Here is a 26231-nt window from a genome sequence, read left to right as displayed (position 1 = left end):
GCTGCACCGGGAGAGCGGCGACGGAGCCTCCGAGCCGCCAGGGGGCGCGGCGGGGCGGTTGAAGGCCCAGCGGCTTCCGCCGTCGAGGCGGAAGCGCGTCAGGGCGGCCGGCCGGGCGGGCGTTGCCATGGAGGAGCTGAGCGCGGCGCTGGCGGCCGGCGCCGTCCTGGCGGCTCCCAACAGCCCGGCCGGTCCTCACCCCCGGCTGGCCGCCTACAAGGCCCGCGGCGGGCCGGGGCAGGCCGAACGCCGCCGGCGCCTCCTCCGCCTCCAGAGAGAGTGAGTCCCGCTGGGGGCTGGGGGGCTGGGCAGGGCCGCGCTGGGCCCGCCGGGCGGCCCGGGGTTGTGGAAAGGGCCCGGTTGTAGGGAGCGGGTGGGTGGCGGCCTTGCCTCCCGCGGAGGGGCAAGCTGGGCTGTTTTCTTGCCTTCCAGGAGGCGGCTGGACTACGTGAACCATGCCAGGAGGTTGGCAGAGGACGACTGGGCAGGGGTGGAGAACGAGGGCGAGGAGAAGGAGGAAGACGCGGAGGAAGAGGAGATGGACGTGGATGCTGGCAAGAAGTTGCCCAAGCGCTACGCCAATCAGGTGAGCGGCCGCCCGCTTCCCTGCAACGGGGTGCGGGTGTGAAGGCAGGGCAGGGCGAGGGATGTGGGGTGGTGAGGCTGGGCTGGGCACGGCGAGCGGCCGTGGCGGTGGCTGTGTGGGGCTGAGAACAGCGTGTCCCGCCTGGCTTGGTGCTCGGTGAGGAGCCGTGCCTTGGGTCTGCCCGAGACACGTTGCGTTCAAACGGAGGACAGGCGGAGACGGCTTGGCTGCGCGCTTTGGGAGATTTCAGCTCAGCTAGCAGCATTCGTATCCCGTTGTGCAGCAGTCAGTTAAAGACATCCATCTCTCCCCATGTCCGGGAGACCAGGAAGGAAGAGAAACCTCAGCTAATGGGTTTTATCAGCCTTGGCTGCCATATTGGTCCTAAAAGGCATGCAGCCTTGCAGGTGACCACAGCCAGGCAGTCTCCAAAGAGGTCATCTTCTCTGGGCTCTTTACTCCTGATATTTAGGAATCTCTAAGCTCTGCCACGTATTTATAAATAAATGAAGTGCTGGAGTGGAGACCAAGGCACAGAGGTGCCCCAGTGAGGTCTGTGAGCCCTGTGCTGTAGTCTGAAGCTTAGGCAGGAGCTTGGAAGCAAGAGAAGGACTTGGGAGAGAGTCTGTTACGCAGGTTGGCGAGAGAGAAGGAGCGGGGCCCCTTTGGTGCCGTAATGCAGGGTGTCGAGCAACGCACATTGCCTCTGAAGAACCTCGTGTAGCCGTTGAAGCCAGGTTGAAACCTTCTTGCTTTATCCTTGAGCTGTGAGTTTTCCATAGCTTCAGGAGAGTTGTTACTAACTGATTATTTTTTTTCCCGGATTTCTCCCTAGCTGATGCTGTCAGAATGGCTGGTTGATGTCCCCTTGGATCTGGAGCAGGAGTGGGTTGTAGTGGTGTGTCCCGTCGGGAAAAGGGCGCTTGTCGTGGCGTCCAGGGTAAGCAGCAGCAGTGGTGACGTCTCACCATTTGGTAAAGGACCTGTACCTGTTGCCCAGCCAATGTAAGACTGGCCCGTGTGCCTTGCTTGACTTTTTTTTTTTTTTTTTTCTTTTTTCTTTCCCACTTCCTCACAGGGCACAACAGCAGCTTACACCAAAAGCGGCTTCTGTGTCAACAGGTTCCCATCCCTGCTGCCGGGAGGGAACCGGCACAATTCAACGAGCGAGAAAGGTAATGGTCTGAGGAGGTTTTGGGGATAGAGAGAGGGGAACCGCCTGCTTCTCCCTGTGTGTGTGTGCACCGGCAGGCTTGGTGCTGCTCCTCCAGCTCCCCCGAGCCCCAGAGCTGTGCCCTTTTCTGGTGCTGGGGGCAGTTAGCTTCAGGCCTGTTCATATATCTCTGGGGATAAGTAGGCGTGGACAATATCAGAAACCTTTATGCTAGGTAATGATGTCTTTTAATTAGCTGCCTGGTTAACTGACTCTCTTAAACCTCAATATCATCTCTGTCTTCCGACAGAGAGCTGTGTACGGTGTGGTCTTTCTTAATACCTCTTGCAGTTGCTTTCTTGCCCTGAGGAGGGGTTACTGTTCACTAAATGCCATTTTCTGAAGCATGCCTTTGCTTGCTCTGCCTCTGGCTGGTACCTTTGTAGCCTTGTTGGACTCCTCAAGCTAAAGGATTTTTGTGGTTGCAGCTTCTATTAGCAGAAGGGGATCCCTCTGCACCTTGCAGGCTTATATCAGGGCATTTGATCGGGCATTTGCCTGTTGGGTTAGGCAGCTTCTGGAGCATGTCTGGACCGCCCTGTGTTTGTTTGCGCAGTGTACTGCATCTTGGACTGCATCTACAATGAGGCAAAGCAGACGTACTATATCCTCGACGTGATGTGCTGGAGAGGACACCCTGTTTATGACTGCCAGGTACTGAACCTCTCCGCTCTGCCCTGCCCTCCCTTTTGTTCCCTGTTTGTGAGCTGCTTTGCAGCCAGCACTGGACGTAGCCCACTCGTTATGCAGCAGGATGGGTGTTCTGTCTAAGCACCAGCATCTTTACCGCTTATGGGCTGCTGGCTACTGGAATAATTGGGTACATCTTTTGTGGGTATCAGGGGAAGAGCTGGGGGTGCTGTCTGGCTCTGCAGGTGAAGCTGAGTTTGTAAATCTCCTGGGCAAGTGCAGAGGAATGGAGACGCTCAGCAGGTGCTGATCAGCGATGTGTGGTGGATAGTCATTAAGTCTCTACCTCCTTTCACAGACCGACTTCAGATTCTTCTGGCTCTCCTCAAAGATCCAAGAGGAGGAAGGGCTGGGAGAGAAAAGCAGGATTAATCCAGTAAGTTCTTTTCAATTGAGAGGAGGAGGAGGATGGGGGGTAAGGTCTCCTGTTCAGCAGGCTTCAGCACTTTCTTTCACAAGCGGAAGCTTCCCCCCCATCCCCCGCCCCCTCAGATCAGGCTTCAAAGTGTACTTCTGATGAAATGGGATGCCATGTTCAGGATGTAAATAGAACCACTGAATATTGTAAATGAGTGTGGGTTTTTTTTTTTCCCCAGCCAGAGTGCTGAGGGAGATCAGACTGCAGGGTATCAGCTAACTTCCATGCTGTTTTTAGCTTTCCCTTGAAACAGAATGGAAAATGAGTGTGGTTTCTACAGAGGCAGCATTGGTCGGCAGCCTGACTACAATGGGATTTATTCTTGTGTAGTCTTGTGGGCTCACAAGGCAAGGGGAAAGGCTCATAAAGCTTTAGCCTTCCCCTCTGCTTAAACTAATGATTGAAGTTGTCGGGATGGATGCCAGATTGCCACCCAGAGCCCTTGCTGAGCAAGGATAAAAAGTCTTCCTTTGAAGACTTATGCATGGAGGTCAGACCTAGAACCCACAGCAGCTTGGAAGGTGATTTTTGGGGGACAGACATAAGACACTTAGCAGCCTGGCTGATGGAGCACAGTTTGCAAAGCGGGACCTGATCGTTGTGTAGCCCCAGTGTATGCTCAGACACAGCTACCCAAAGCAGATGCTGTGCGTTGAGCAGATGGGTCACGAACGGGGATGACCCCTCCTGTGCCAGCAGTGAAGGTATCTGTATTTGGAGAACATCCTGTTCTGAGTCTAACAGGAATATCCAGTAGAAGACAGCTACCTAATGAAGGGGGGGTCGTTTCAGCTTTCATTTCCTGGGTGGAAAGATTTGCTTGGCTGAGCCAGCAGCCTGGAGCAGACATCTGTCTGCTTTGCATCCTGCCCAGAGGTCATAATTTTCTATTTTGGTTAAAAGAGCATCTCAGGGTCAGCTCTGCTGAAAAGTCCTTCCTGCAGTCTTAGATGCTTGGAAAAAAAGGTATTGGGAGCGTCTGGGAGCTGTACGCCGAGTCTCTGCCATCTGCATCTCATTAAATGCCAGAGTGGGGGTTGTTTGGAACTGGGGTGATAAAATACCTGAAATAGATCATTCTGGGGACTCTAGATTCCATGCTGTCTAGGCATCGTGGTGGCAATCCATGGGTCTTCTTTTAAAGGTCATCTTCTGTTTCTGGAATGAGATTTGTAAAGTTGCAGCAATGTACATGCTTTATCCAGCATTGCTGGAGAGAGAGCAGGGATTATCTCTAACGACTATTCCCACCCCATCCTCTCTGGTGGCTAGGGTGATATTTGTAGGTTTTCATGCAAGCACTCCCAGTTATTCTAGTGGGATATGATGGGTGCTGATGGACAGCTTGGTCCTGTTGTTTTGTCTCTAGATCTGGGGTTTGCTTACAAAGTGCTGTTCGGAATCACATAAGAGGTCTGTCTGTCCCAATAACCCATAGTAATCGCAGAGACCAGTCGCTATGGAAAGAGTAAGAAATGGGAGATACCTATCGTGTTCCCTCTGACTTCATCAGCCAGTGGTTGTACCGAGGTCATGGAGTTAACGGGCAGCAGGGGACCTGCCTTTCAATTTCAGGAGCTGGTCTAATCCTCTTTGGAGCCTGTTTGTGCTTTTGGGCCCCCCGATACCCTTTGGCAGGAAGGCCAGCAGTTTAATGATGTGGTCCCTGCTTGAGATCTCCTCTCTGGTTACTTTATCTGACACCTGTTGCTCACCCTTTGCCTCTCATGCTGGATCTTGCACTGGGGGAAATCCTTCCTTCTTAGCCGCCTCCACACCAGTGCTCGATTCAGTGACTTGTTCGGCTTTAGGCCACACAGTTGTCTCCTCTAACCCTCTCTTACTCTTTCAGTTCAAATTTGTGGGCCTGCAGAACTTCCCCTGCTCCTCGGACAGCCTGTGTAAGGTGCTGGCTATGGACTTCCCCTTCGAGGTGAGAACACGCAGGCGGGGGCCCGGACCTCAGCCTTAGAGACAGCCCCGCTGCGCATCTGCCAGTGCTTGGAGAGAGGTGCATCCCCTTCACTTGGGAACTGTGCTCTCCCGAGACCTGCAGGAAGCTTGCTGAGCTGTGCTGCGTTGGGGATGGATGCCTTTTATGCACATGGCTGATCTGTTACCCTGTCACCAGGTACAGGCTGCACCCAAACAAACTACCTAGCAAGAGTTCAACCGTAGCATTCTCTGTGTTTGGGCTGCCTTTACTGCCGTTGACTGTTGTCTGAAAGAGCCCCTGGGGAAGAGAGGGTTGATGCGGACACCCAGAGTGCCTCCAGAAGCAGCGTAGCTCACATTCATGAGGCAGCGTGATGGACAGCTGACCTTTTTAGGGCCAAAGCTGGTACTGCCTGCTGCCCCGGGTGGGCTCGTGTGGGGATGGCGTGAGGATCTCTGCGGTGTGCTCCCTTATGCGGTGGTGTTTCTCAAGAGGTCTGCGGGGTGGGCAGAGTGGTGTCTTTCTCTGACCTTTGTCACAGGCTCTGTGTTTCTGTAGTCTAGCTACTTCCATCTGTCTGTGTGCAAGGCACCCAGCTATCTTGTGTCTTGTGGGGAGGAAAGAGAAGGGTGGTGGTAAGCTCCTGATGGTTTCTGAGGGGTTCGGGTGTTAGTGGTGGGCACCTGAGACATACTGGAGCTGGGGGCAGGTGGCTGTAACAGAAATGGCTGGGAGGGGTTCAGATGAGGCTGTCCTCCTGCTGTACCACTATTGGATCTTCTGGAGGGGATAGCGCAAGCTCTGCTTTTTGCTTTGGTACAGAACAGGCAGCTTCCTGCCTTTGGCTCCTGCTGCTCTTGGCTCTCTCTGAGGTGGCCGTTCCCCCAGCAAGAGCGGCTGAACAGGACGCCTGCATTTGCTTCATTGGCTTTAGAAGTAGGTTGTGCCGTTCAGGCCTCTCTGCTGTGGGAGAAGGGCAGGACAGGCAAATCGATGTGCCACCCAGTTCAGCTCTGTGGTTGTGAGCAGCGAGGCGGAGGCCCTCGTGAAAACAGGCTGCTTTTGACTGCCCTGGCTGACTTGGCACTGAAGCAGAAGAGGATGGAGGAGGTGATGGCATTCTGGGACGGTGTCAGTGACAAACATCTGGGAGCCAGAAGCTCTTCCAGTGGCTGCAGCAGTTCCTGCGGAGTGCCCAGTCTCAGCCCTAGATGGGGAACAGCCTCTACAGGGGTCGCTTGTCCTGCTAAGCCAAAAGCCACGGTGTTTTGGATGTGTCTCTTGTGCTCTCCTGGCCTGAGTTAGTGATTAACGTAAGTGCAGGTTTAAATTTAAGGGACGCTAATTTGGCTGTGAGGGCTGACTTTGCCTTCTGCTTGTCAAAGCCAGGACAGTCATGCGAGAGAATCGGAAAGTCCCAGCCCCTTGCTGGTCTTGCCAGACCCCGCTCCCAACACAGATCGGGGAGTGCTGAGAAGGCATCCCAGGTTTCCTACAGCTGACTTGCTCAATTACAAATGCTCTGAGTGCCTCTGTGGAAACAGTCCTTCCTGTCTTTACTGAAAAAAGCTTCATTCCTTCCTGAGGCATCTGCTCCCACGAGAAAAGGCTGAGGAGTCTTGCCCCACTGCGGTCGGAGCAGAAAACTTTCGGCCTGCGAAGGAGACTGTTGCGAAACGCCGGGGGAGGGAGATGGAGTTGATCAGACTCTGCCTTGTAATCCAGCTGTGATTTTTTTTTCCCCCCAGGTTCTCTGGCTGATACATCAGGGTGCGACCCCAACAAGTGAAATGTGTAATTTGGCTCAAAGCAGCCGGTAACCCCACAGAAACCGTGGTGCCGCTTCCAGGAATGAAGGGAACCGTGGGTCCCTTTGTGATGTGCCACAAGAGGGAGCCCAAGAAATCCCTGTAAATAGCTTCCACCAACGGCACAAAACGAAATAAACTTTGCAGAAGGCAAAATACAGCCTTGCTATAGGTAGTGCAGTATAACAGAGGTGGTCTTATGCCTGGGCCTAGCATCTTGTGATCCTTACAAAGATCTCATGCGTGTGGTGGCAACAAAAGTGGTCAGTGCTTTCAGATCTGGGTCTTCAGAGTTAATCTATAACCTTAGACTTAGGACCTGATCTGCTATATTCAGTGGAAATTTTTTTCCGCTTAATTCAGTGGACTTTGGATCAGTTGACTGGCACTGAATTTGAAGTGGTTTTTGGAGTGGATCATCAGAGCTACTGTCCTACTCGCAGATCTGAGTAAAACAATGTTCAGGTTCCCACGAAGGCAGGGGGAACCAAAGTCTCTGAGAAACCCCGGTGTGAAGGAATGGGAGTGCTGTTAAGCACCTAAAATCTGAAAAGCACAGTCTGAAACGTGAAATCCCGTCAGGCCAGTTTCTCATCAGGTTCGGTCGTCTAGGGACAGTGTCAGCCCTTGTTCTGATGTGGCCGGTGTCAGTGTCGTGACTCAGGGTAGGGACCGAGCCAACAAATTAAATAAACTGGAAGGAATATGGGAGTAACTTAAGAGAAATCAGAGGAAGAACGAACTTGACCTAACTCTCCATCAGGCTGAACTCCTTTGAATTCTCTAGCTTGGAGAAGATCTTTGGAGCGGTCTGGAAAGAGAAGCCTGTCCAGGCTCTGATCTTTACCAAAACATTCCTGTGGGTGCCGGAGAATCCCCGTTGCTCATCAAGTGCCACGCACCCGCAGGGATGGGCTGGGTGTGCAGGCGTGGTGCCACAATGCCGCAGAATCTGGCTCTTCCCAAGTCTTCCCGGGAGGCAGGGGGAGGGAAAAGCTTTGTACTTTAGATATCCAGAGGGTTACACAAGCTCATCATGACGTTTACTGTTCTAGTTTTATATTTTCCTAGCCCAGGAATCCCCCTTTTTCTGGGATTATTTTGCAAGATCTTAACAGTGACTGAAATTTATGGACAGAGTAGTGCAAGAAGCTCTACCCACTCTGCTGGAGGTTAGCACCTGTGGTACAGAGACGGACATAGGCTGCTCTTTGCTCAGCCTGGCTCACAGTCCAGCACCGTAGCCGAAATCACCTCAATCCACTCGGTTCACCGACGCCTTAGCTCACTGCTGATATATGTGCCGCTCTGCTGTATGTATTCTGGGGGCTGTAGGCTCGGGGAGGGGCCTGGGAGCAATTCAGCCCAAGGTGGGCTCTTTTTCTCATCTCTTCTGCAGACTCGGCCACTCTTACTCGTAGCCAAATGGCCTTTTAAGAGCTTGCGAGGCTGAGCTAAGGGGAGCACCACCTCCAGCGTTAGTCAGCCCAACAGCAGGATCTAACCTTGTGGAGTGCGCTCCTGGGAAGCGCAGGAAGATGGGGGGTGAAAATCCCTGAGCATGGTGGGGAAGCGGGGAAAACGTCAGCCAGCTGCAGTATTGCAGAGCGTGGAAATAGTAGCACAAGAGTTAGGGCCTAAACCTTCAAAGTCCTGAGTGCCCTTAACTGTCATTGATTGCTGGAGAAGTTCTCTCTTGGGAAACATGAAGAATTTATTTTGCATAAGCCAGCTGAAAGAGCTTTAGCAGCGTTACGAATCAGGGCTCCTTGGCGTCATGCGCTCTGACTAATTACTCTCCAAATGTATTATTTAAAATAACCTTAATCCAGTAAAATGGCCTTTCTGTGTGCTGCCTTATTCAGAAACCTGATGGCTTTTCTGCAGAATGGGATCATAGCAACCAGAGGAAAAGTACTGGTCAGTGCCAACATCAGGCTGAAATTGTTTGCCTTTGATGATTTAAACCCATCCGGCAGTCGCTGGGCTTGCACCGATCTTTCAGGGCAGGAGCTCTGCAGGTTTCTTCTTTCCCTTCCGCTATTTATTGCACTGCTTGAGGAAAAATGATCCAGCTGGTAGTTTTGGCCTGTAAATGGAGAGCAGTGCTGTCGTCTGGCACTCGGTCATCCACCTGCAAAAGCCTCCAGCTCTGGCCTTTCATTCACTCTCTTTTTCCTTTTTACAGGTCGACGGACTTCTCTTCTATCACAAGCAAACCCACTACACCCCCGGCAGCACCCCGCTGGTGGGCTGGCTCCGGCCTTACATGGTACCCGAAATCCTCGGGCTCGCCGTGCCCACTACCGTGCTCACTGCCAAACCAGACTATGCTGGGCGTCAGCTCCAGCAGATCATTGAGAGCAAGAAGATTAAAAAGCTGGCAGCAGAAAAGGGTCAGCCGAGCAGTGCAGCGGCTGCGAGGAATGGACATTACGAGCTGGAACACTTGTCTACCCCTCAGCCAGCAAACTCTCTGGAGGGCCAGGATGAAGCAGTGAGCCAGATGGAGAATTAGGCTGCTGGGACAGACTGGTTGGGTAAGGAGAAAGGACAAGGTTCCCCGCTTCTTACTGTCACTCCCTCCCTGAGAGGGGGGCAAAGGTAATGATAGGATGGTTTTGTTTAAAGGGCATGAAAGTGGAGTATCTTGCTCTAAGTGCTGCTGGATTTTTTTGTTGTTGTTTGGTTTTTTGGGGTTTTTTTTGGTTGTTTGTTTTTTTTTTTTTTTTGCCAGGGCTTCTGTGAGGCCTTAACAGGATTGTCTGGTTCTTTGCTAAGGCAGTCGTGCGTTGGGAAGTGAACGTTCAGCTCCTGACCCTGCTTCTGTTAAAGTCTCTGGCAAAGCTTCAGCATAGGAAAGTGCTCAGACCTCCAAGGTGCAGCTGCTGCTCGTAACCCCAGCCCCAATGGCAGCCCCACCTCCCCGGCCCCGGCAATCGGGGCATTTCAGCCTTTGATCCAGCTGTTTACCAAGGCCTTCTCAATGAAAGTTTTGTGGTCAGTTCACTTCTAGTAACAAAAAGTTTGAAGCAGCCTGCTGTAAATCCAAAGGCAGGGCTTTCCACACCCACATGTTATGAGAAAAACTAAATTTCCTTGCATCGCAGCAGGCCCTGCCTCCGAGCACAGCTTTGTGCGGCGCAAGCGCGGCAGAAGCCTGTACTCGAGGCTTTTCTCAGTAGGGGGAGGAAGGAATGGTTTCGCTCTGAAAAACGCTAGCATTGATTGTGCCAAATAAAAGGTTTCTCAGAAAGACAAATTCTTGAGCGTCTTCCTGCTACCTAAGGGTGGATGCGTGCTGTGCCTCCCAAATAGGGATTGAAAAATCAGTTACAGCGCTAACTGGAGCGGAGGAAATGCTTGTGTGGGTCTGATTCTCCTCCGTGCACTGAGGTGCTTCAGACCCTCCCCGCCGCTGCCCCTCTTATCCCAGCCCAAGCCCGCTTTGCAAGGACTGGCTGCTGCCTTTCCCTGGTTTTAGGGGGCATGAAAGGATTGTACTCACCGTCCCCAGGCTGTTTTCCAGAAGGGAGATTAAAAGGCCAGAGAGGGACCGCTCTCTCCACGGAGGGGGGAGATGAAATATCAGGCTAAACACGGTGCTGGGGAGTCTCCTCCCAGCCGCCTATGAAAATGCCCCTGGAGGAAGGCCTGTATCCAGGAGGAGATACCGAGAGCGGGGACGGCTGCCTGCAGATAGCAGGGGCACTTGTATCCTGCCCTCGCACCCCCTGTTTTTCCCAGAAAAACACTTGTTTCTGTGCCAAGCGCGTGGGCTGCGTGCGACCGTCTGGCTGCGCGGCCGCTATTGATTATACCAGCGGGCAGCAGGAACTGTCCGAACTGCGGCCAGAGCTGGCTGTGGGAGGGGGCTGGCCTTGGCTCCCCCTCCCCAGGAGGGGAGAAAACAGCACCCCGATGCGGCTGAGCGTGCTGCAGTCTTTTTCAAATGGCTGCTTATTTTGTTATTTTTATTGTGAGTATTTGCGTGGTGTTTTTGGGGGGTTTTTTTGTTTGGTTTTTTTTTTTTTAGCATGTGAAGCAACTGGCCCGAGGGAAGAGAACAAACACCTGGACTGCCTTGTGCTCCCCGTCCCTCGAAGGCTCCGGGCTGCTCCGGCTGCGGGTTCCCCCTATGCTTTGGCCTCACCGGCTGGCAGAGGATTGCAAGGAGAGCCCCAGTCGGGAGACCGCATCCAGCCTCCTATCAGCGTAGTTTTCCTTCCGTCAGGCAATTAAACCCGGAGGTGGGCATCTGGATGTAAGATTTGTGCATCCCTTAGGGCAGAGAAAGCTGCAGCTCGGGTTACCGCCTCCCTGCTGCCTTACAGCAACCTTTCAAGGTCCTCCAGCCAAGGGAAGGGAGTGGGCAGGAGAGAAAATACAGCTGAAGACGTGCTGCCTTCAGCTGCTTGCTCTGATCGATGGAGGAGAGCAAGAGGGAAGCAACTGTAGCTTTCCACCGGCTCCAGATGATGCCGCGTAGTTTCCCTTTTAAAAGCACGAGCTGGGCTGGAGAAATAAATATTTGCGTTACAATTCCTGTTGGAAACGAAAGGCTGTGTTTGGAGAGAGGGTGTTAAACGGAAGTCACCGGGGCCAACGCAGTTTGTTGCTGTGACTGTTTTATTTGCTGGGTGCGATCCCGCTCCCAGCTGTTCCCTGCCCTGCTCCCAACTGGAACGGGCGGCAGCTTCGGCAGCGACCGAGGAGGGGTCACCCCCCGGGGGCTTAAATTTAGTCTAGGGCAGGAGAACTGAGCGGGCGGCTCAACCTGTAGATGTGGCCTGGGGTTCTGGAGGATGGACGGACGGACAGCCAGCCCTCGAGCCCGCCTCCAGCCCCTTCCCTCTGCCCTTTCTTCCATTTTCTCCGAGTTAGGTGCAAAGGCTCTGGCTGCGGGCACATTGCCAACGCAGTCCTCCTCAGCTGAACAAAATGTCCCCCGATCCCGGGGCTTGGCTTTTCGGTGGGGCCGTTGCTGTGCGGCGCAGGGCCCAGCTCCCCGCCGGGATCCCCGCTTCTTCCCGGTGGCCCCTCCGGAGGAGCATCGGGGCTCTCCATCCAGGCCCTGACACCTGTGCCCGGCCGGGGAATGGAATTTAGGGATCACAGAGGAGGGAGAGCAAAGAAAACGGCTGGAAACCCCGGGTGCCTCTTTGCTCAGCGGGAAGACGCACGCCTGTCTCTCCTGCCCGTGGGGAAAGGCTGCGAGGCAGAGGCTGAAGTACCGGCAAGGGAGGATGCCGCTGCCACGAGCTGCCGGGAAAGGCCGGCGGGAGAGGCGAGGCTGCTCCGGGGAACCGATCCCTGGGGCAGGCTGACTGCTCCCGTCCTGGGGTCGCTGCTCACGCGGTTTGGAGGAACAGTGCCCATCCAGGACAGGAAAAAAAAAAAGACTGATTTTGGGCCCCGGGGAGCTTTGCTTGGCGGTGGGCTCGCACAGATACATAGCACGGCCTCGGCGTTTCCTCGCAGGTCCCTCGTAAGCCTGGGGGCGAAGGTGTCCCGGGCTGGAAGGCAGAGCCCGGGGGCTCTTCAGGCGCTCTCCTCCAGCCCCGCTCCTTCCTCGCCTCCCGGCTTACCCTCCTCTCCCTCGCAGGCGGCGCCGCTGGATGTCAGGCAGGGCTGCCTGCCACCATTTCGGCGACGCTATCCCCTGCCCCGGCCTGGAACCGAAGCCGGGGGATGCCGGGGGCCGCGACGCCCTCCCGGCAGAGCCGAGCCGGCCCGGAGCGGAGAGAAACAAGAGTTCCGCCGGCTCCTCCATCTCCATCCCGGCCGGGGAGGGCTTCCTGTCCCCCGCCTCCCCCCCCCGTCCCTGGCCGCCTGCCCGCCTCCCTCCCGCCGCCCGCCGGGGCCGGGCCGGGCCGAGCCGAGGGGAGGGGGCTGCGGCCGCTTCCTGCCGCCGCCCCCGCCGGGGCAGAGCGGAGCGGAGCGGAGCGGGGCGGGGAGCTCAGCCCGGCCCAGCCCAGCCGAACGGCGCTTCCCCGGGGCGAGCGAAACTTCCCGGGGGGCGGGCGGGTGGGGGGGGGGGGGGGCTGCGAGATAGAGAATTTTTTTTTTTTTTTTTTTTTTAATTTATTTGAAAATTTTCGGCACTTTCGGCGGGGATCCCGGGGCGGAGCCGTCTTCGCCGAGCCTGCGGCGGCCGGGAGGGGCCGGTTGTCCGCAGTGCCGCCGGCCCCCGGGGATGGGCTCCGGTGGGGCGCCCGCCGCTTAGCCCGGCTCGGCTCGGCTCGGCCCGGCCCGCTCCGGTCCGGTCCGGCGCGCCGGGGGCAGCGGGGGCCGCGCCGCGCAGCATGGCCGCGGAGCTCAGCGCCGAGGAGGAGCAGGTAGGATCCCGCCGGGCTCCCCTTCCCTGCGGCCGGGCTCCGCCGCTCCCCGGGCCGCGCCGGACCCCATTTCTTGGCTACCCCGGGTCGCAGGGCTGGTTTTTCCCAGCGCGACGGTTCTCCCCAAGGAAAGCCCTGTCTGCAACCCCCCCCCCCCCCCACCCCCGCATCTCCCCATCTCCGCACAGCGCGCACCCCGAAGGCCTTTGCAAGGCCTGTGCCTTGGGTGCCGGGGCGAGCAGGGGTGCTGCAGCGTGGCGTTGGCGTCACGCACCCCCAAACTGGTGTGTGTGTCCCCCCGGGTATCGGTGGCCTGTCCTTACGGGCCTCCCCCCCCCCCCCCAAACCGTGGGCAAGCTGGCGTGGGGATGCGTGTGCACGCGCTTCCCACGCCCCAGGCCTCCCGTGACGTCCCGGCTTCCTCCGCCGGCCTTGCGTCACCGCGGGAGGATGTTGCTGGGCTCGGGGAACGGGGCCGATAAACCAGCCGGGGCACGTTGGATGGCGAGAGCAATCTCTGGCTCTCCCTTCCTTCGTCCTCGTCCTTGGGGATGCCCACCCGGTTCTGCATCCGCACCCTGAGCCGCCTCCGCCGGGCTTCCCGCCGGACGGGGATGCTGGGCGCGCTGCCGGAGGCTGCCTCGAAGCCGGGCTCCCCTCTGTCCCGCGGCGATGCTCGGGCTGGCCGAGGGAGCTGCGTCGCGTCGGCCAACTTGCTGGCCTCGGGGGCTGCAACGAGAAGGCGAAAGGGACCAGATGGTCAGTTTTCTGTTTGGTTGGTCGGTTTTCATTTCCACAACATCCTTCCTTTATACAGAGAGGATTAGGAGGGGTGGTACGCAGACCTCGGGTTCTCCAAACCCCCGTGTCCCCGCAGGGAGTGCTCGCCCGGAGCTGGAAGAGTCCGTCCCGCAGCCCGCGCTGGTGCTCGGAAAATGCGGCTCTCTCGGGCTTTCTCCTCCACCACACCTCCCTCTCATCAGCGCCGCTCCTGGGAGCGGTGCTGCTGTCTCCAGGGTAATAAAATCTCAAGGAGCGGGGGGCATTCCTGCCCCGCGTCCCCGCAGGTGCCCGTGATATGTGTTTCCCCCGTGTCGCGGAGGGGGCAAAGCTTCTGGCAAATGGGGTTTTAGAAGACCCTGCTCGGGCAGGGAGGCTTCCCAGGAGAGGGATCCGAGACATTTGGCTTGTGCGGGAATATCGGATGGAGAAGGGGAAGGGATATTTGCAGTAATGGCTCCAGGTTTGGATCATCAGACTAGGGTGGGGGAAGGCTGCCCTTGGTGCTGCCCTCAATGGCTTGGAAGTCAAAATAGTGGCGGTTTCTCTGTTTTCATGGGTAAGTGCTGGTTGGGGCTGGGATATCCCCTTCCTGCCACCCCTTCGTCCTCCTCGGGACCATCAGGATTTCCTCCGCTCTTTCTGCTCTCCCCCGTTACTGACAGCAAGCCGGGGGGGAATTCACCCCTCTCCTGTCCCTGCCAGCCTTGGGACATCTCCCGCTCCGTAGGATCTCCGCAGTTCCCTCCCCAGCCTATCCCAGAGGGACCAGAGGAGCTAAACCGATTTTCCTCGGGGGTTTTCAGCCCAGCTGCCATTTTCACAGGACTTATTTCCTGCCCCGGGCTGAAGAAGGAGGGTGGGTTTGCTGCCTGCGCAGCCCGGGGGAGGAGGGCTTGAAGAGCCCCCGTGTTCCTGCGGCGGTGGCTTTGTCACCACCCTGCCCTGGCGCAGCGAAGCAGGGACTTTGATGACGCCAGCGCTCCAAAGACCAGCATTGTTCAAAACACCCGGCTGCGGACAATTTTGCTCACAGCGCTGCCGTCGCTTGCAGAAACGGGGCTTCTTGCTGCAGCTCTGGGTCACGGGCTTCGTTTGCAGCACAAGGAGTGATCCCTGCTGTGCTCGGCTCAACACCTGTATAAATCCGTGTAGGATCGGGGCCAGAAACGATGATGAGACCCAGTGGAGCGTGTAAGGGGGGCAGAGCTGCGGCTGGTATTGATGCTCAGCTCGGTAACTCCTGGCTCGCCTGCTGTTGAGTGTCGGCGCTGGTAAGTTTGGGATTTTGTTTTGCTCCCGGAGAAAGCAGGGGGAAGCTGGAATTCGCGGCTGAGCCGCCCTGCAAAGCCAGCGCTTGTTCTCGTGGGTCTTCCCCCTTGCAAAAAACCCGGCATCCCTCGTGATGGATGCTGGAAGTGGGATTGCATGACGTGTGAAGTGTTAGATGTTGAGGAAGGAGACCTGAACCACGTGTTGCATCCTCTCCCCGCTGTCACCGTGCCCCTCGAGGCATCCCTCCCATCATCTCGGGGCATCTTTCACCATCTCGAGCTGCGGTGTCAGCTCTGGTCTCCGTTCGAGGGCAGTGGGAGCGTGTCTGGTGCTCGTCCCCATCCCCATGCCATCCTGCACGTGCTGGGGAAGGAGCACCTCTGCTGTTATTTTGGGTTTGCATCTCCAGCCCAGCCCTAGCTTTTGGGCAGCTGGGGGCCCCAGGGGACTCCCTGGCAAAGCGGGGGTACAGCCGGTGAGGTTCCCCATCTTAGCTCACAGATAGGATACATTTCTACATACGTACGTGTGGATGTGGGTGTTGTGTTAAGGCTGAAGATGGTTTCTGTACTGCCCCGTTTATTTTCCCATCCCTCTTCAATAGAGGAGAAATCATTAGAAATTTGGGCCATGAAAGAGTTGCTTTTGTTTTGGCAAAGCGGAGCCTGTTGGAGATGAAGCCGTGGGGATAAAGGCGTCTCGTAAGTACGGCTCCCAGGGAAAGCTGCCGCCAGCTGCTGGCTGGGAGGTGGGAATGCGAGGCAGGGGGGTGTATAACACCCTGTCTCCTTTGCTCCCCGCTTTTCCCACTCCCCTCCAGTCCCTTGCCCCCAACAGTTGCAGGGATGGGGGGACCGATCCGGCTGCCAAGCCACAGCCCGTTGACCGTGGCCCGCCGCCGTGCCGGGAGGGCTTGCAATGCTTAAAGGGGATTTTTGTGAGAGCTCGGAGCTGGGCTATTGAAATCCGCTTTCAGATTCCTCCCAGCGCTGTTGGCAGCAGATCCAGCCCAATTCCACGAGTTCCCTCCTGGCTGGTGCTTGCCCAGCCGCTCTGCGGGACTCCGATACCGAGTTAGGGAGCTTCTGGTTGCGATGAGCTGGGGGTCTGGGCTGGTCCTTAGCGGCTTCCAGCAGCCGCGCGAGCCGGTACCCTTTCCAAGAATGCCTGCCGCGATGCCAGGCGGGCTGCGGAGAGACCCCTTGGACAAGCCAGGCTACTTCAGCTCATCCCATGAGAGGGGCTCACTGCCCCCGTCACTGCCGATAAACCCCGGCCCTTCGCTTCCTCCCGTCGGAAGTCATTAACGCCGATGAGCTTTTCTGGCTGAATAGCTCCCAGTAACTCCATGCCGCTGCCTGACATCCAACACCGCCGCCTGCCTGCACTCCCTGCTCCAGGAGCCAGCCTTCGGTGCTCGCTGTCCCTCCTCCTCCTCCTTGCGCTGTCATCGCCATCCTCCGCTCTTGCGAGGATGGAAACTCCTCCGTTTTGGGGTGTGCCTGGGTGGGAGCGGGGCTTTTCGGGGACTCCCTCCATCCTGCCCGTGGTGGAAGGCTAGGCTGTGCTGCCCTGTCTCCCTCGGGGCTCCTCTAAGGGACAGGGGGTCAATATGCAGCAGAAAGCAAAGCTGCTTCCATTAGCATGGGCGTTAAGAAACCCCAAGCCCACCTTGCAAACACAGCTAGTAATAATAATACATTTTGGTGTTGTTTTGCTCACCTTCAGGGCTTTAAGCGTGCTGGGAGGTTGCAGGTTGGGTTTTGCGACTGCTCCGTCAGCGCTAGGGTTGGAAAAGTTTCTTTCTGGGTTTCTCACGGCTTCGGGTGCGTGCGGTGCTGGTGCTTTGGGAGGAGGGGCTGCTCGTGCGGGATGGCCCTGGTGTGTTACGGGACCATGGGCTGTGGGGAGCAGTGGGAGCATCCTGGGACCCTCCTGGACTGAACCCTTCTCGTCTGGTCTTCTGCGGCCGTGTGAAACTGGCCTTACTGGGTGAGCTGGTCCATGTCCTGTAGCACGTCAAAGCGTCAGTCCGTGGTGCCAGTACTTGTGTTCACACGGCCGGGTTCGCTGCTCCTCGGCGGAGCTGCAGCCCTGGGAGGCCGCTGCCGGCTGATGGGTTCCTGCTGTGCCGGGGCCGTTCTGTCTGAAGGGGAGTGTGCCACCTGTAAAATCCTCCTTTTGCTCCCCCTTGCCCTTCCACAAGTCTCCCCCCAGCCCCAAGGCCGTTTTTCCAATGCCAGCACTCCTACCACTTGCTCCCTTCCCCACATTGGTGTTCCCTCCATCTCCATCCCCACTGCTTTTACCCCCTTTCCCAGTACCTGCTGTAGAGCTCCCCGCTTCACCCCGAGGAGCTGCTGGGTTTGCCGAGCCGTACTCGGCCCCTGCCCGCGCACTGAGGACCGTGACCAGGGATGCTCCTCAGGAGTTTCTTCCTCTTCCTCCCACCCCATCTCACTGCACACCCCTCGTCTCTCCCACAGGCGACCAAGCAGTTCCTGGAGGAGATCAACAAGTGGACGGGCCAGTACAATGTGTCCCCGCTCTCCTGGAACGTGGCCGTCAAGTTCCTCATGGCCCGCAAGTTCGACGTCCTGCGGGCCATCGAGCTCTTTCACTCCTACCGGGTAAGAGAGCGGGGCCTGGTCCCCCCCCCAGCTGTGGGCTTCCTGCTCTGCAAGAGATCTCTGGGCCCAGGGACGACCCTCCCCCTGCTTTTTTTCTTTTTCCCACTCCCTTAGGAGTTTTATCCGGCTGGAAAATCCTTTTTCAGCCAAGGCGAGTCACCATGGAGATCTTGCCGACCCCAGTCCCCACCCCTCCACTGAGAGCAGCGTGCATGCTCGCAGGGTGCCCTCCCGGCTGGTGCGTGATGCCTGCAGAGCATCTCCCCATATATAAAGGATATATGTGCATATATATACCTTTCCCGTCCTGGTTTTTCAAAGCTGCTCCTCCCCGTGCTGGGGGTTGTGGTGCTGCAGCCAGTTGCAATCCTCTGCTGGAAAATGGGGCCGTGGAGCAGAGGTTTCCCCGCTGGGGCTTCCCTTGGAGGGCTGAGTGCCCCACGGGGACACGATGGTGGGTGGAGGGCTGGGCTGCCCGTGCTGGCCGTCACGCCGGCTCCCTGCCCGCAGGAAACGCGGCTGAAGGAGGGCATCGTGAAGCTGAAGCCGCACGAGGAGCCGCTGCGCTCGGAGCTGCTCAGTGGCAAGTTCACCATTCTGGTAGGTGGGGGTATCCCCCCCTCCCCTGTCCCAAGTTACCCCAACCGGGCAGCTCATCCCGGCTCCGCTCCACGCGGGCGTCCTCAGGTGCCACGGGAGCCTGACCCTGTTTCCTTGCCAGAGCGTGCGGGACCCCTCGGGAGCCTCCATCGCCCTCTTCACGGCCAAGCTGCACCATCCCAGCAAGAGCGTGCAGCACGTCGTGCTCCAGGCGCTCTTCTACCTGCTGGACCGAGCGGTGGAGAGGTGAGCTGGGGTGCTGTGTCTTACGGCGGCACGTCCCCGGGGAGCCCCTTCCCTCCCAGGGGCGAATGGAGATGCTGCTGTTCGCTGAGGTTTTGATGAAATCCCTCCGAAAGGCTTTGTGGGGAAAAGATGTGCTGTCTCGCCAGTGAATGTGAATTCCTGAAGGTGAAATTGTGGCTGAGTGTCTGCGTGCCTCCAGGTGTCCCATCTCTAGTTAGGGGAGAGAAGGGGTCACAGCTCCCTGTGGCTTGAAATTCCCTGTCTTCCCTTGGTTTGAATTCAAGCCAGTCATCTCCGTGGAGGCGTTCAGCAGGGGAACAAAATTCCCTGATCCCTGAACCAGGCTCTTCACAGCCTTTCCCTGCCCACGTCCAGGTTTCAGTTTAGCAGACTGATTCCTGCAGGCTTCGGCCAGGGAGGAGGCAGCCCAGCCACTGGCGAGATGTAACGTGAGTCCTGCCACAAATATAAAGCCGGGATGTCCCATTTATCCTGCTGGGCTCTTTCTGTTTTTGAACTTGCCCGTCACGGGTGATGCAGCTGCGATACGCTTCGGATGTGACCCGGGCTTAAATAAGGGTTGTAGAAAGAGGTGGTGAAGCAGCTGGGAAATGCAGAAGCGAGCTTTGGGTCTGTGAGTCCTTCTGGAAGCACAGAAGGGGATTTTTGGGGGTCAGCGAGCTGAAGATGAGGTTAGTGTGGGGGAGATCTGCTCATGCAGGAACCGAGCAGTTGGATATTGCGGGGTTGACATTGCACTTTCCCCTCCCTCAGCTTCGAAACCCAGAGGAACGGACTGGTGTTCATCTATGACATGGCAGGCTCGCAGTACACCAACTTCGAGCTGGACCTCAGCAAGAAGATCCTCAACCTGCTGAAGGTAACGGCCAGGGGTGACCCGGAGTCCGGGGATGGCGCGCGGGCCACTTGCTCACTGAGTATGTGAAGTCTGTGGTTTTGGCGTAAATTTTCACACCAGACCAATGCTGACCACATCTCGGCTGAGGAGCACTGGCTCCAGCCCTGTAGGACCTCAGGAAGGCATTGGGAGCCTGCCAGGCTGGACCCGCGGGTGGGAAAGGATCAGCTGTCCCCGTGCCGGATTCCTCTCGCAGCTGCTGGCAGCGCTTTTGGGAAAACAGATGCAAATTATTTTTTAATCGTGCTTGGCATTTCGTGCCTCCTCCCTTCTCCGGAAAAAAGAAATAACAGTAAATATTGGCCAGGGTGTGTTGTCCGCGCAAATCCCGGCTCTCAGGCTTCACCTCTCCCCCGTGGAGCCAAACCCTCTGCCTACTCACTTCCAAGGAAATCATTCGTTTCCGTATCGGAGCATAAAAATAAGCGGGGCCGTGGGCTGCCGGCTGTGTGCGAGGCATGCTTTGTGTGCGGCATTGCCATCTCGGGGTGCCTTTGCTGGTTGTCACCTCTGCTGGGAGGTGTCACCCCCCCCGGCAGAGTGTGGAGAGGGGCCGGTTCCTCCCCGGCGGCGTGGATCTGACCTGCTGCCCGCAGGGTGCCTTCCCGGCTCGGCTCAAGAAGGTTTTCATCGTGGGAGCGCCCATGTGGTTTCGTGTGCCCTACTCCATCATCAGCCTGCTGCTGAAGGAGAAGCTGCGGGAGCGGGTGAGTGAGTGTGGGCCCTCCCCACGGCACGGCACCCTCGGTGGGGAGGGTAGAGGCTGTTTTCCCCTTGGGACAGGATGGTGTAGGCAGCTTGTGCCCCTCAGCCCCATACCCTGGAAGCTCCTGAGCCCAAATCCGTGGGAAACAGAGGCTTTCTCAGCCTGTTTCATAGGGGTCGTCAACCTGTTTCGGTATTTTCAGCAAATATCTTGAACCCCTTTTGAAATCGCCTTTGATTTCTTCCTCTGTGGTGAGGCTGCCAGCAGCAGCAAGTGGAGGCAGTGGTAAATGATTAAAGGGAAAGGACACCTCTTCTGAGCACGCAGGAGGAAAGGGAAGCTTAAATACCTGGGCTCAGGCCCTATTTGGCAAAGCCAAAAATACCTAAACTGGTATCCTCAGCGTCAGCGGTGCTGCTGGTAGAGCCCGTTTCCAGCCCGACGTCTCCCTGGGCTGGACTTTGCCCCTCTGCTTTTGGTAGGAGCTCGGAGCCGCTTGCAAATTTGGAGTTGGGTGTCAGGGTGGATTCCCACCCTGGGTACGTGGCGGGGCCAGCCTCTGCCCCACTGCTGGTGTTCCCTTGGGTGCCCTCCCGGTGCCAGGGAGGAAGGGGGAAGACCCCCACGCCGTTGGGGGAAATCCCCGGGCTCCATCGGGATTGTGCCAGACGGTTGGCATCCCTGTCCCTGTCCCCAGTGAACCCTCTCCATTCTTCTTGGAGTCACCCCTGCCCCTCCTCTTCCTCCTGCAGGTGCAGATGGTGAAGATGTCGGAGCTGAAGGAGCACCTGCCCCGGGAATGCCTCCCCGAGTACCTCGGGGGGTCCCTCAAACTGGATCCTCTAAGCTGGAACTGCCGGTTCCTGCCCCAGCAGAACGGGCACCCCGACCCCCTGGACGAGCTCATCCTGGTGCCGCTGGTGGCCCCCAAAGATAACGGCTCCGTCCACGTCCCCGGGCCCAAGTCCGTCACCCTGCAGGAGCTGCTGGATCACGTCAGCCACAAGCAGAAGCGGGGCATCTATGAAGAGTACGAAGATATTCGGCGGAGGAGCCCAGCCGGCACCTTCGTCTGCTCTTTGTGAGTCGGGGAGAAGGAGCCGAGTGCGGGCGAGTGTGGGGGTCCCTCTCTTGTGCCAAAAAAGCCGGGTCCCCCCTGCCCCGCTTCTGCTGCTTCGTGGCCGCCCAGCCGCCTCTTTGGGGTGCAGTGCTTTGGGTTAGCCATGGAGACCCCCAGCTCCTTTGCTGCTCCGGCAGCCCCCGGGGGTAGAAGGGAGCCGGGCAGGGGACAGCGGGGACAGGACCTGGCCGGGACTCCGCTTCCCAAAGCTTTGGCCAGGTGATGGCAGCAGAGCCCAGGCTATGGGCGCCGGAGGCTTGCGCAGAGGGAGGGATGCTGCTTTTTCCTTCCCTGCCTGGAAGACATCCCCGCTTCCCTCTCCCCTGCCTCCCAGGGCACCCTACAACCAGGAGAAGAACCGGTACGGGGATGTGCCCTGCTTGGACCAAACCCGCGTCAAGCTGGCGAAGCCGTACAGCCGCCCGGAGGTGAGCCAGCGTGGGATGGAAACTCGAGGGTCCCATGTGAAGCTGATGCAGCTGTCCCGGCCACGGGGCTCTGGAGGGGCTCATGCTGTGTGTGTTTTTCTCCCCCCCAGCTGACCGACTACATCAACGCGAGCTTCATGGACGGCTACAAGCAGAGGAACGCTTACATCGGGACTCAGGGTATGGGCTGAGCCACCAAGGGGTTCTTTTGCTCCTGATGCATGTGTGGGCTTCACCTCCCTGCCCAGCATCGGCCACTGGCCACGGTGGGGGACATCCCGTGAGCGGTTTTCTCCTGGGAGAGAGCGAGTGGGTCCATCCTCCTTCAGCTGCCTCCCACAAAACAGGTCCTGGGCTGAGCAGACCCCTGCTAGCAGCGGTGATGGCAGCCCCCTCCTCCTGCCCCTAACGCGGCCCCTGGTTTTGCCCCATCTGCCCGGGGATGAAGCAGCAGGGAGCAGAGAGGGGGGATTGGTGCTGAGCCGCAGGGATTCGGTGCTGGGGCAGGGGAGGCAATCGGTGGCAGCTCCAGGCAGGGCTGGTGGATCCACGGCGGGGTCGGTCCCCACGGGAAGGGGCTGTGGTCCCCCGGGGAGGGTGAGTGAGGGGAGCTGGCGGAGGCTGCTGGGCGAAGGGGCTTGCTCAAATCCATCAGGTTTTGGGCTGACGTGCGGGGCTGTCCCCGCAGGGCCTCTGGAAAACACCTATGGTGACTTCTGGCGCATGGTGTGGGAGCAAAACGTCCTGGTGATTGTGATGACAACCCGGTGAGTGCTCGTGGTGGGGGCACAGCCCTGTTTTTCTTTGCAAAATAAGCGTTTTTGCTGTTGGAGGAGCAGCGCTGTGCTCTTTGCAGTGACCTGGCAGCCGTGGTCCCAGCCGGAGCCCCGCAGGGTGGGGACATCACATCAGGGATGGACTGTTTGGTCCCTGTGGGATCCTCAAGGGACCAAGGCCGGGTGGCATGGGACATGTCCCTAGCAGGGCGAGGAGGACATCACCAGCTTGTCCTTCTCCTGTTCTCAGGCTGGAGGAGGGAGGCAGGAGAAAGTGCGGCCAGTACTGGCCCCTGGAGAAGGATTTCCAGGTGTGCTTCGGGGCCCTGACCATCACCAACCTGGGCGTGGAAAACCTCAACCATTACAAGAAAACCATCCTGGAGATCCACAGCTCAGAGGTGCGTGGCCGCAGCCACCTGCCAGGGGACGGCACGGGGGTGCTGGAGGTCCTCTCTGGCCAGGGGCAGAGAAGGGGAGAGGGTCTAACCCCCCTGTTTTCTCCCAGACCAGGGAGCGGCGGCTGGTGTCTCACTTCCAGTACCTGAGCTGGCCGGACTACGGCGTCCCCTCCTCCGCGGCCACCCTCATCGACTTTTTGGGGGCCGTGAAGCAGCAGCAGAGGGTGGCAGTCAGCGCCCTGGGACCTCGCTTCAAGGGTCACCCTGGGGGACCCCCGATCGTGGTGCACTGCAGCGCTGGCATCGGCAGGACAGGTAACGGGGTAACGCCGCTGCTGGGCTGGAGGTCTCGGTGGTGGTGGGGCACGTCCAACCTCCCCGGGACGTTTCCATCCCGGGGACCCACGGCGCGTTTGCAAGCCAGCTGACCCAGGACGCGTGTCCCCAGGACCTTCTGCAGCCGTCGGACCCGGGAGAAGTCTCTGCCCCGCTTCTCCCGATGCCTGTGGTCGCGTGCGGGAGGTTGGTGGGGCGCTGAGGACCACCACTGCTCCACTCCGGTTCTCGCAAGGGGCAGCGATGGCTATTCGGCGGCTGACGCCGTCCCCGTTGTTGTCCCCAGGTACCTTCTGCGCCCTGGACATCTGCCTGTCCCAGCTGCAGGACGTGGGCACGCTGAACATCTACCAGACGGTGCTGCGCATGCGGACCCAGCGCGCCTTCAGCATCCAGACCCCCGAGCAGTATTACTTCTGTTACACCGCCATCCTCGAGCACGCCCAGCGCGAGGGCCTGCTGCTCGCCAACCACAACCGGGCCGGCCAGGAGAAGAGCTCGCCGGGACACTGAGACCCGCTGCCTCCCCACAGACATCCCCCCCACACACCTCTTCCCATCCTCCCGGGGTTGCCAGAGCCGCCTCCGCGCCCGTCGGGACTCGGCAGAGCTGTCGGGGCGGCGGTGCCGGAACGCGGCGGCAGGCAGGCAGGCAGCTGCCCGTCCTCGACAATTAGCACTGCTATCGAACTGTGCCTTATTCAAACCAAATGGTGGCTGCCGCTCGCCGGGGGGTGGAGGACGGCGCGGGAAGAGGCTCTCGCTCCTCTCCGTGGTATTTCTGTTGGGGGGGGTTTGGTTGTTTGGGGAGGTGGTTTTTCTTCTCTTGGAGTTGTTTTTGGTTTTTTGTTTTTGTTTTTTTTTTCGTTGGGACCATCTAAAATGTATCTAGAGAAGGGCTTTGCAAAGCCCTAGGAAATGTATTTCCAGTCCTGCCCCTGGCCTGGGGCTTAGGAAGAGGCACCTATGTCAGTCTTACCTGCCACTAAGTCTGTGTGTCTGTATGTATGTGTGTATATAATATATCCTCACTGTGCCCAACCCCAGCTATTATATAGAGACATATATACAAGCACCCGTTTTAGCAGCTCCTGTGGGTCCCCGCTGTCCTGCCGTCTCACCGCTGTGATCCCTGGAGTGGTGAGTTTGGTCCTGGCTCTGTCTTGTCTTCCCTCCCTGCTCCTTTTTTCCCTTTCCTGCCTCCCTGCTCCTCACAGGCAGCCTTGGGACCCGGTACCCGCTCCCATGCCCATCCTGCGGGAGGCATGGGGATGCTCGGCGGCATCCCCCCCGCTTTGCTTGTCTCATCTTCCCCATCCTCGTCTCCTGCTGGGAGAGGGCAGCTCTGCTCCCGGGAGGGGGATCTGGAGGATTTTGGCCACGGCAGGCGGGTTGGCCGGGGGGCGAGGAGCTCACAGGCGTCCCCTGCCCCTTGGGGCGCAGCCGCGGGAGTCACTAGGTACGAGGTGATGGGGACAGACGGGGACCGACCGGCTCTCCGGGTTGCCCGGCTTTCCCAAGCCGGCAGCGGGAACCCGCGGGCCCAGCCCTGTGGTGAGTCACGGGCTGGAAAAAAGCTGAGCAAAAAAAAAAAAGCCAAAACCCTCGAGAGGCGGCAAGCCAGCCTGTGGGGCAGCAGTGCCCGCCGGGGATGGCTGCCCTGGCCCCCTGCCCCTCCGTGCCACCTGGGGAGCTGGGACTGGCAGCGCCTGGGCCTCAGTAACTTTATACTGTAATAAGCTCTTTGAATGTGTATATTCTTATTTTTTTATAATCTTGGGGGGTGGGGGTGGGGGTTTTTTCGTTTGTTTTTTTGTCTTGTTTTGGTTTTTTTGTATTTAACTTGATCCAAGCCAGAGCCAGAAGTATTTGTAAATGTTCCTATTTTGCTCTTGTTCAGAGAAACATTTTTGTTGTTACTTTTTGGGTTTTGTTTTGGTTTTATTTGTATCGACATACAAATATACCGCCAGTGATCAGTCCTCTTAGCTCTCGTGGTGGAGTTGGTCAGGGGCAGGAGAGAGGGAGTTGAAGGCTTTGCACACCCCGCGGTCCCCAAAAGCAAGCTGGCCCCATCCCTGGGGACACACGGACCTGCTGCAGCCCCCCAGCACTTTGGGGGCTCAAGGGCTGCATTTAGGGCCGTGCTGGGGAGCACGGGGTAGGACTTGCACGGGGCTTGGAGGGCTGAGGGCAGCAGCCCTAAGAGCTGGCCAGCCCACTCCTGTCCTGGGTGAGGCCCCGTGAGAGATAACCAGGCTGCAGGCAGCTTTCCTGGGCGGGCAGGATAATGGCAGGAGGGAAGGCAGAAAGACGGGCTGGGCTGTACGCAGCCTCGTTAGCTGCGGAGGGGGACGCAAGCCGCCCCTCTCCGAACTCCTGCCTCTTTTCCTAGGGCCTCGCCGAGCCCCAGAGCATCAGTCTTCTGTCCTGCTTCAAGCAACGGGCTCTTCGGAGCCTCTTCTTCTTTGCATAGTCCCTTTCTCCAGCTGTCACCTTCCTCCTATCTGTTTTATTAATTATTATTTAGAAAGTGCCCAGGGTGTGTTTGCCACCCTGACGAACAGTCTGGGAAACCAAACTTCTGCCTGCAAGGAGCCTCTGGGTCCCGGCTTAGAGATCGAGCCGCCCCCCTGGATGGGGAGGCCAAGCAAGCGGGGCCGGCCGTGGGATCTGCCTGCTGCTGCCTGCACCTCACAAGGCACGGCGGTTTTGGGGTGGCTGGGAGGGTTTGCCTCTAATGCAAATGCTGTCAACAGCAAAAGGACGGGCGGCTGCTAATTTGAACGAGATGCACTTGATCTCATTGCTGCTACATGTAACGCTCAAGGGATGGAAGCGGAGATTAAAAGGAATGGAGTTGTTGGGCGCTTCTGGTGTTATTTCCTCAGCACCTACAGCGGTGGTTTGGGGAGCGTCTGCCATCTTCCCGTGTTTGAGAGCATTCTGCAATAGATGAATGGTGGCAGTGTTGGGGAAAGGCATTTCGCTGCTGGATTTGGGGGCGAGGGCATCGCTTCTGTGC

General features: G+C 58.0%; 2 protein-coding genes and 1 long non-coding RNA gene across 8 annotated transcripts; 2 read left to right on the top strand and 1 right to left on the bottom strand.

Moving 5' to 3' along the window:
* Positions 1-90: 90 nt before the first annotated feature.
* Positions 91-17637, top strand: SNUPN (snurportin 1). Of its 6 annotated transcripts, none has more exons than XM_030015414.2 (9): positions 92-279; positions 433-586; positions 1422-1526; positions 1665-1761; positions 2356-2453; positions 2788-2865; positions 4760-4840; positions 8840-9191; positions 17531-17637. In XM_030015414.2, exons 1-8 carry the CDS (start codon positions 128-130, stop codon positions 9167-9169), a joined length of 1095 nt encoding a protein of 364 aa, XP_029871274.1. In that variant the 5' UTR covers positions 92-127; the 3' UTR covers positions 9170-9191; positions 17531-17637. The 6 variants fall into 6 exon arrangements, with proteins under 6 accessions (XP_029871276.1, XP_029871274.1, XP_029871273.1 ...); XM_030015413.2 differs by lacking the exon at positions 17531-17637 and adding an exon at positions 10688-10806; XM_030015416.2 differs by lacking the exons at positions 8840-9191; positions 17531-17637 and adding an exon at positions 6592-6809 and having other exon boundaries at positions 91-279.
* Positions 1971-10431, bottom strand: LOC115341868. Its single transcript, XR_003923548.2, has 3 exons — positions 10160-10431; positions 3972-4065; positions 1971-2838 (listed from the first exon to the last, which is right to left on the bottom strand). It is a non-coding gene; the product is annotated as an uncharacterized LOC115341868 (long non-coding RNA).
* PTPN9 (protein tyrosine phosphatase non-receptor type 9) lies at positions 12594-24775 on the top strand. The gene is made up of 13 exons (XM_030015410.2): positions 12594-12989; positions 17531-17674; positions 18185-18274; positions 18396-18520; positions 19295-19400; positions 20036-20146; positions 20898-21226; positions 21600-21693; positions 21804-21873; positions 22382-22460; positions 22720-22870; positions 22978-23185; positions 23493-24775. The coding sequence occupies exons 1-13, from the start codon at positions 12957-12959 to the stop codon at positions 23717-23719; spliced, it is 1767 nt and encodes a 588-aa protein (XP_029871270.1). The 5' UTR covers positions 12594-12956; the 3' UTR covers positions 23720-24775.
* Positions 24776-26231: the final 1456 nt, after the last annotated feature.

This window comes from Aquila chrysaetos, chromosome 5, assembly GCF_900496995.4.
Source record: "Aquila chrysaetos chrysaetos chromosome 5, bAquChr1.4, whole genome shotgun sequence".
NCBI classification, from domain to species: Eukaryota; Metazoa; Chordata; class Aves; order Accipitriformes; family Accipitridae; genus Aquila; species Aquila chrysaetos.
This window is presented reverse-complemented; position numbering and strand designations above follow the sequence as displayed.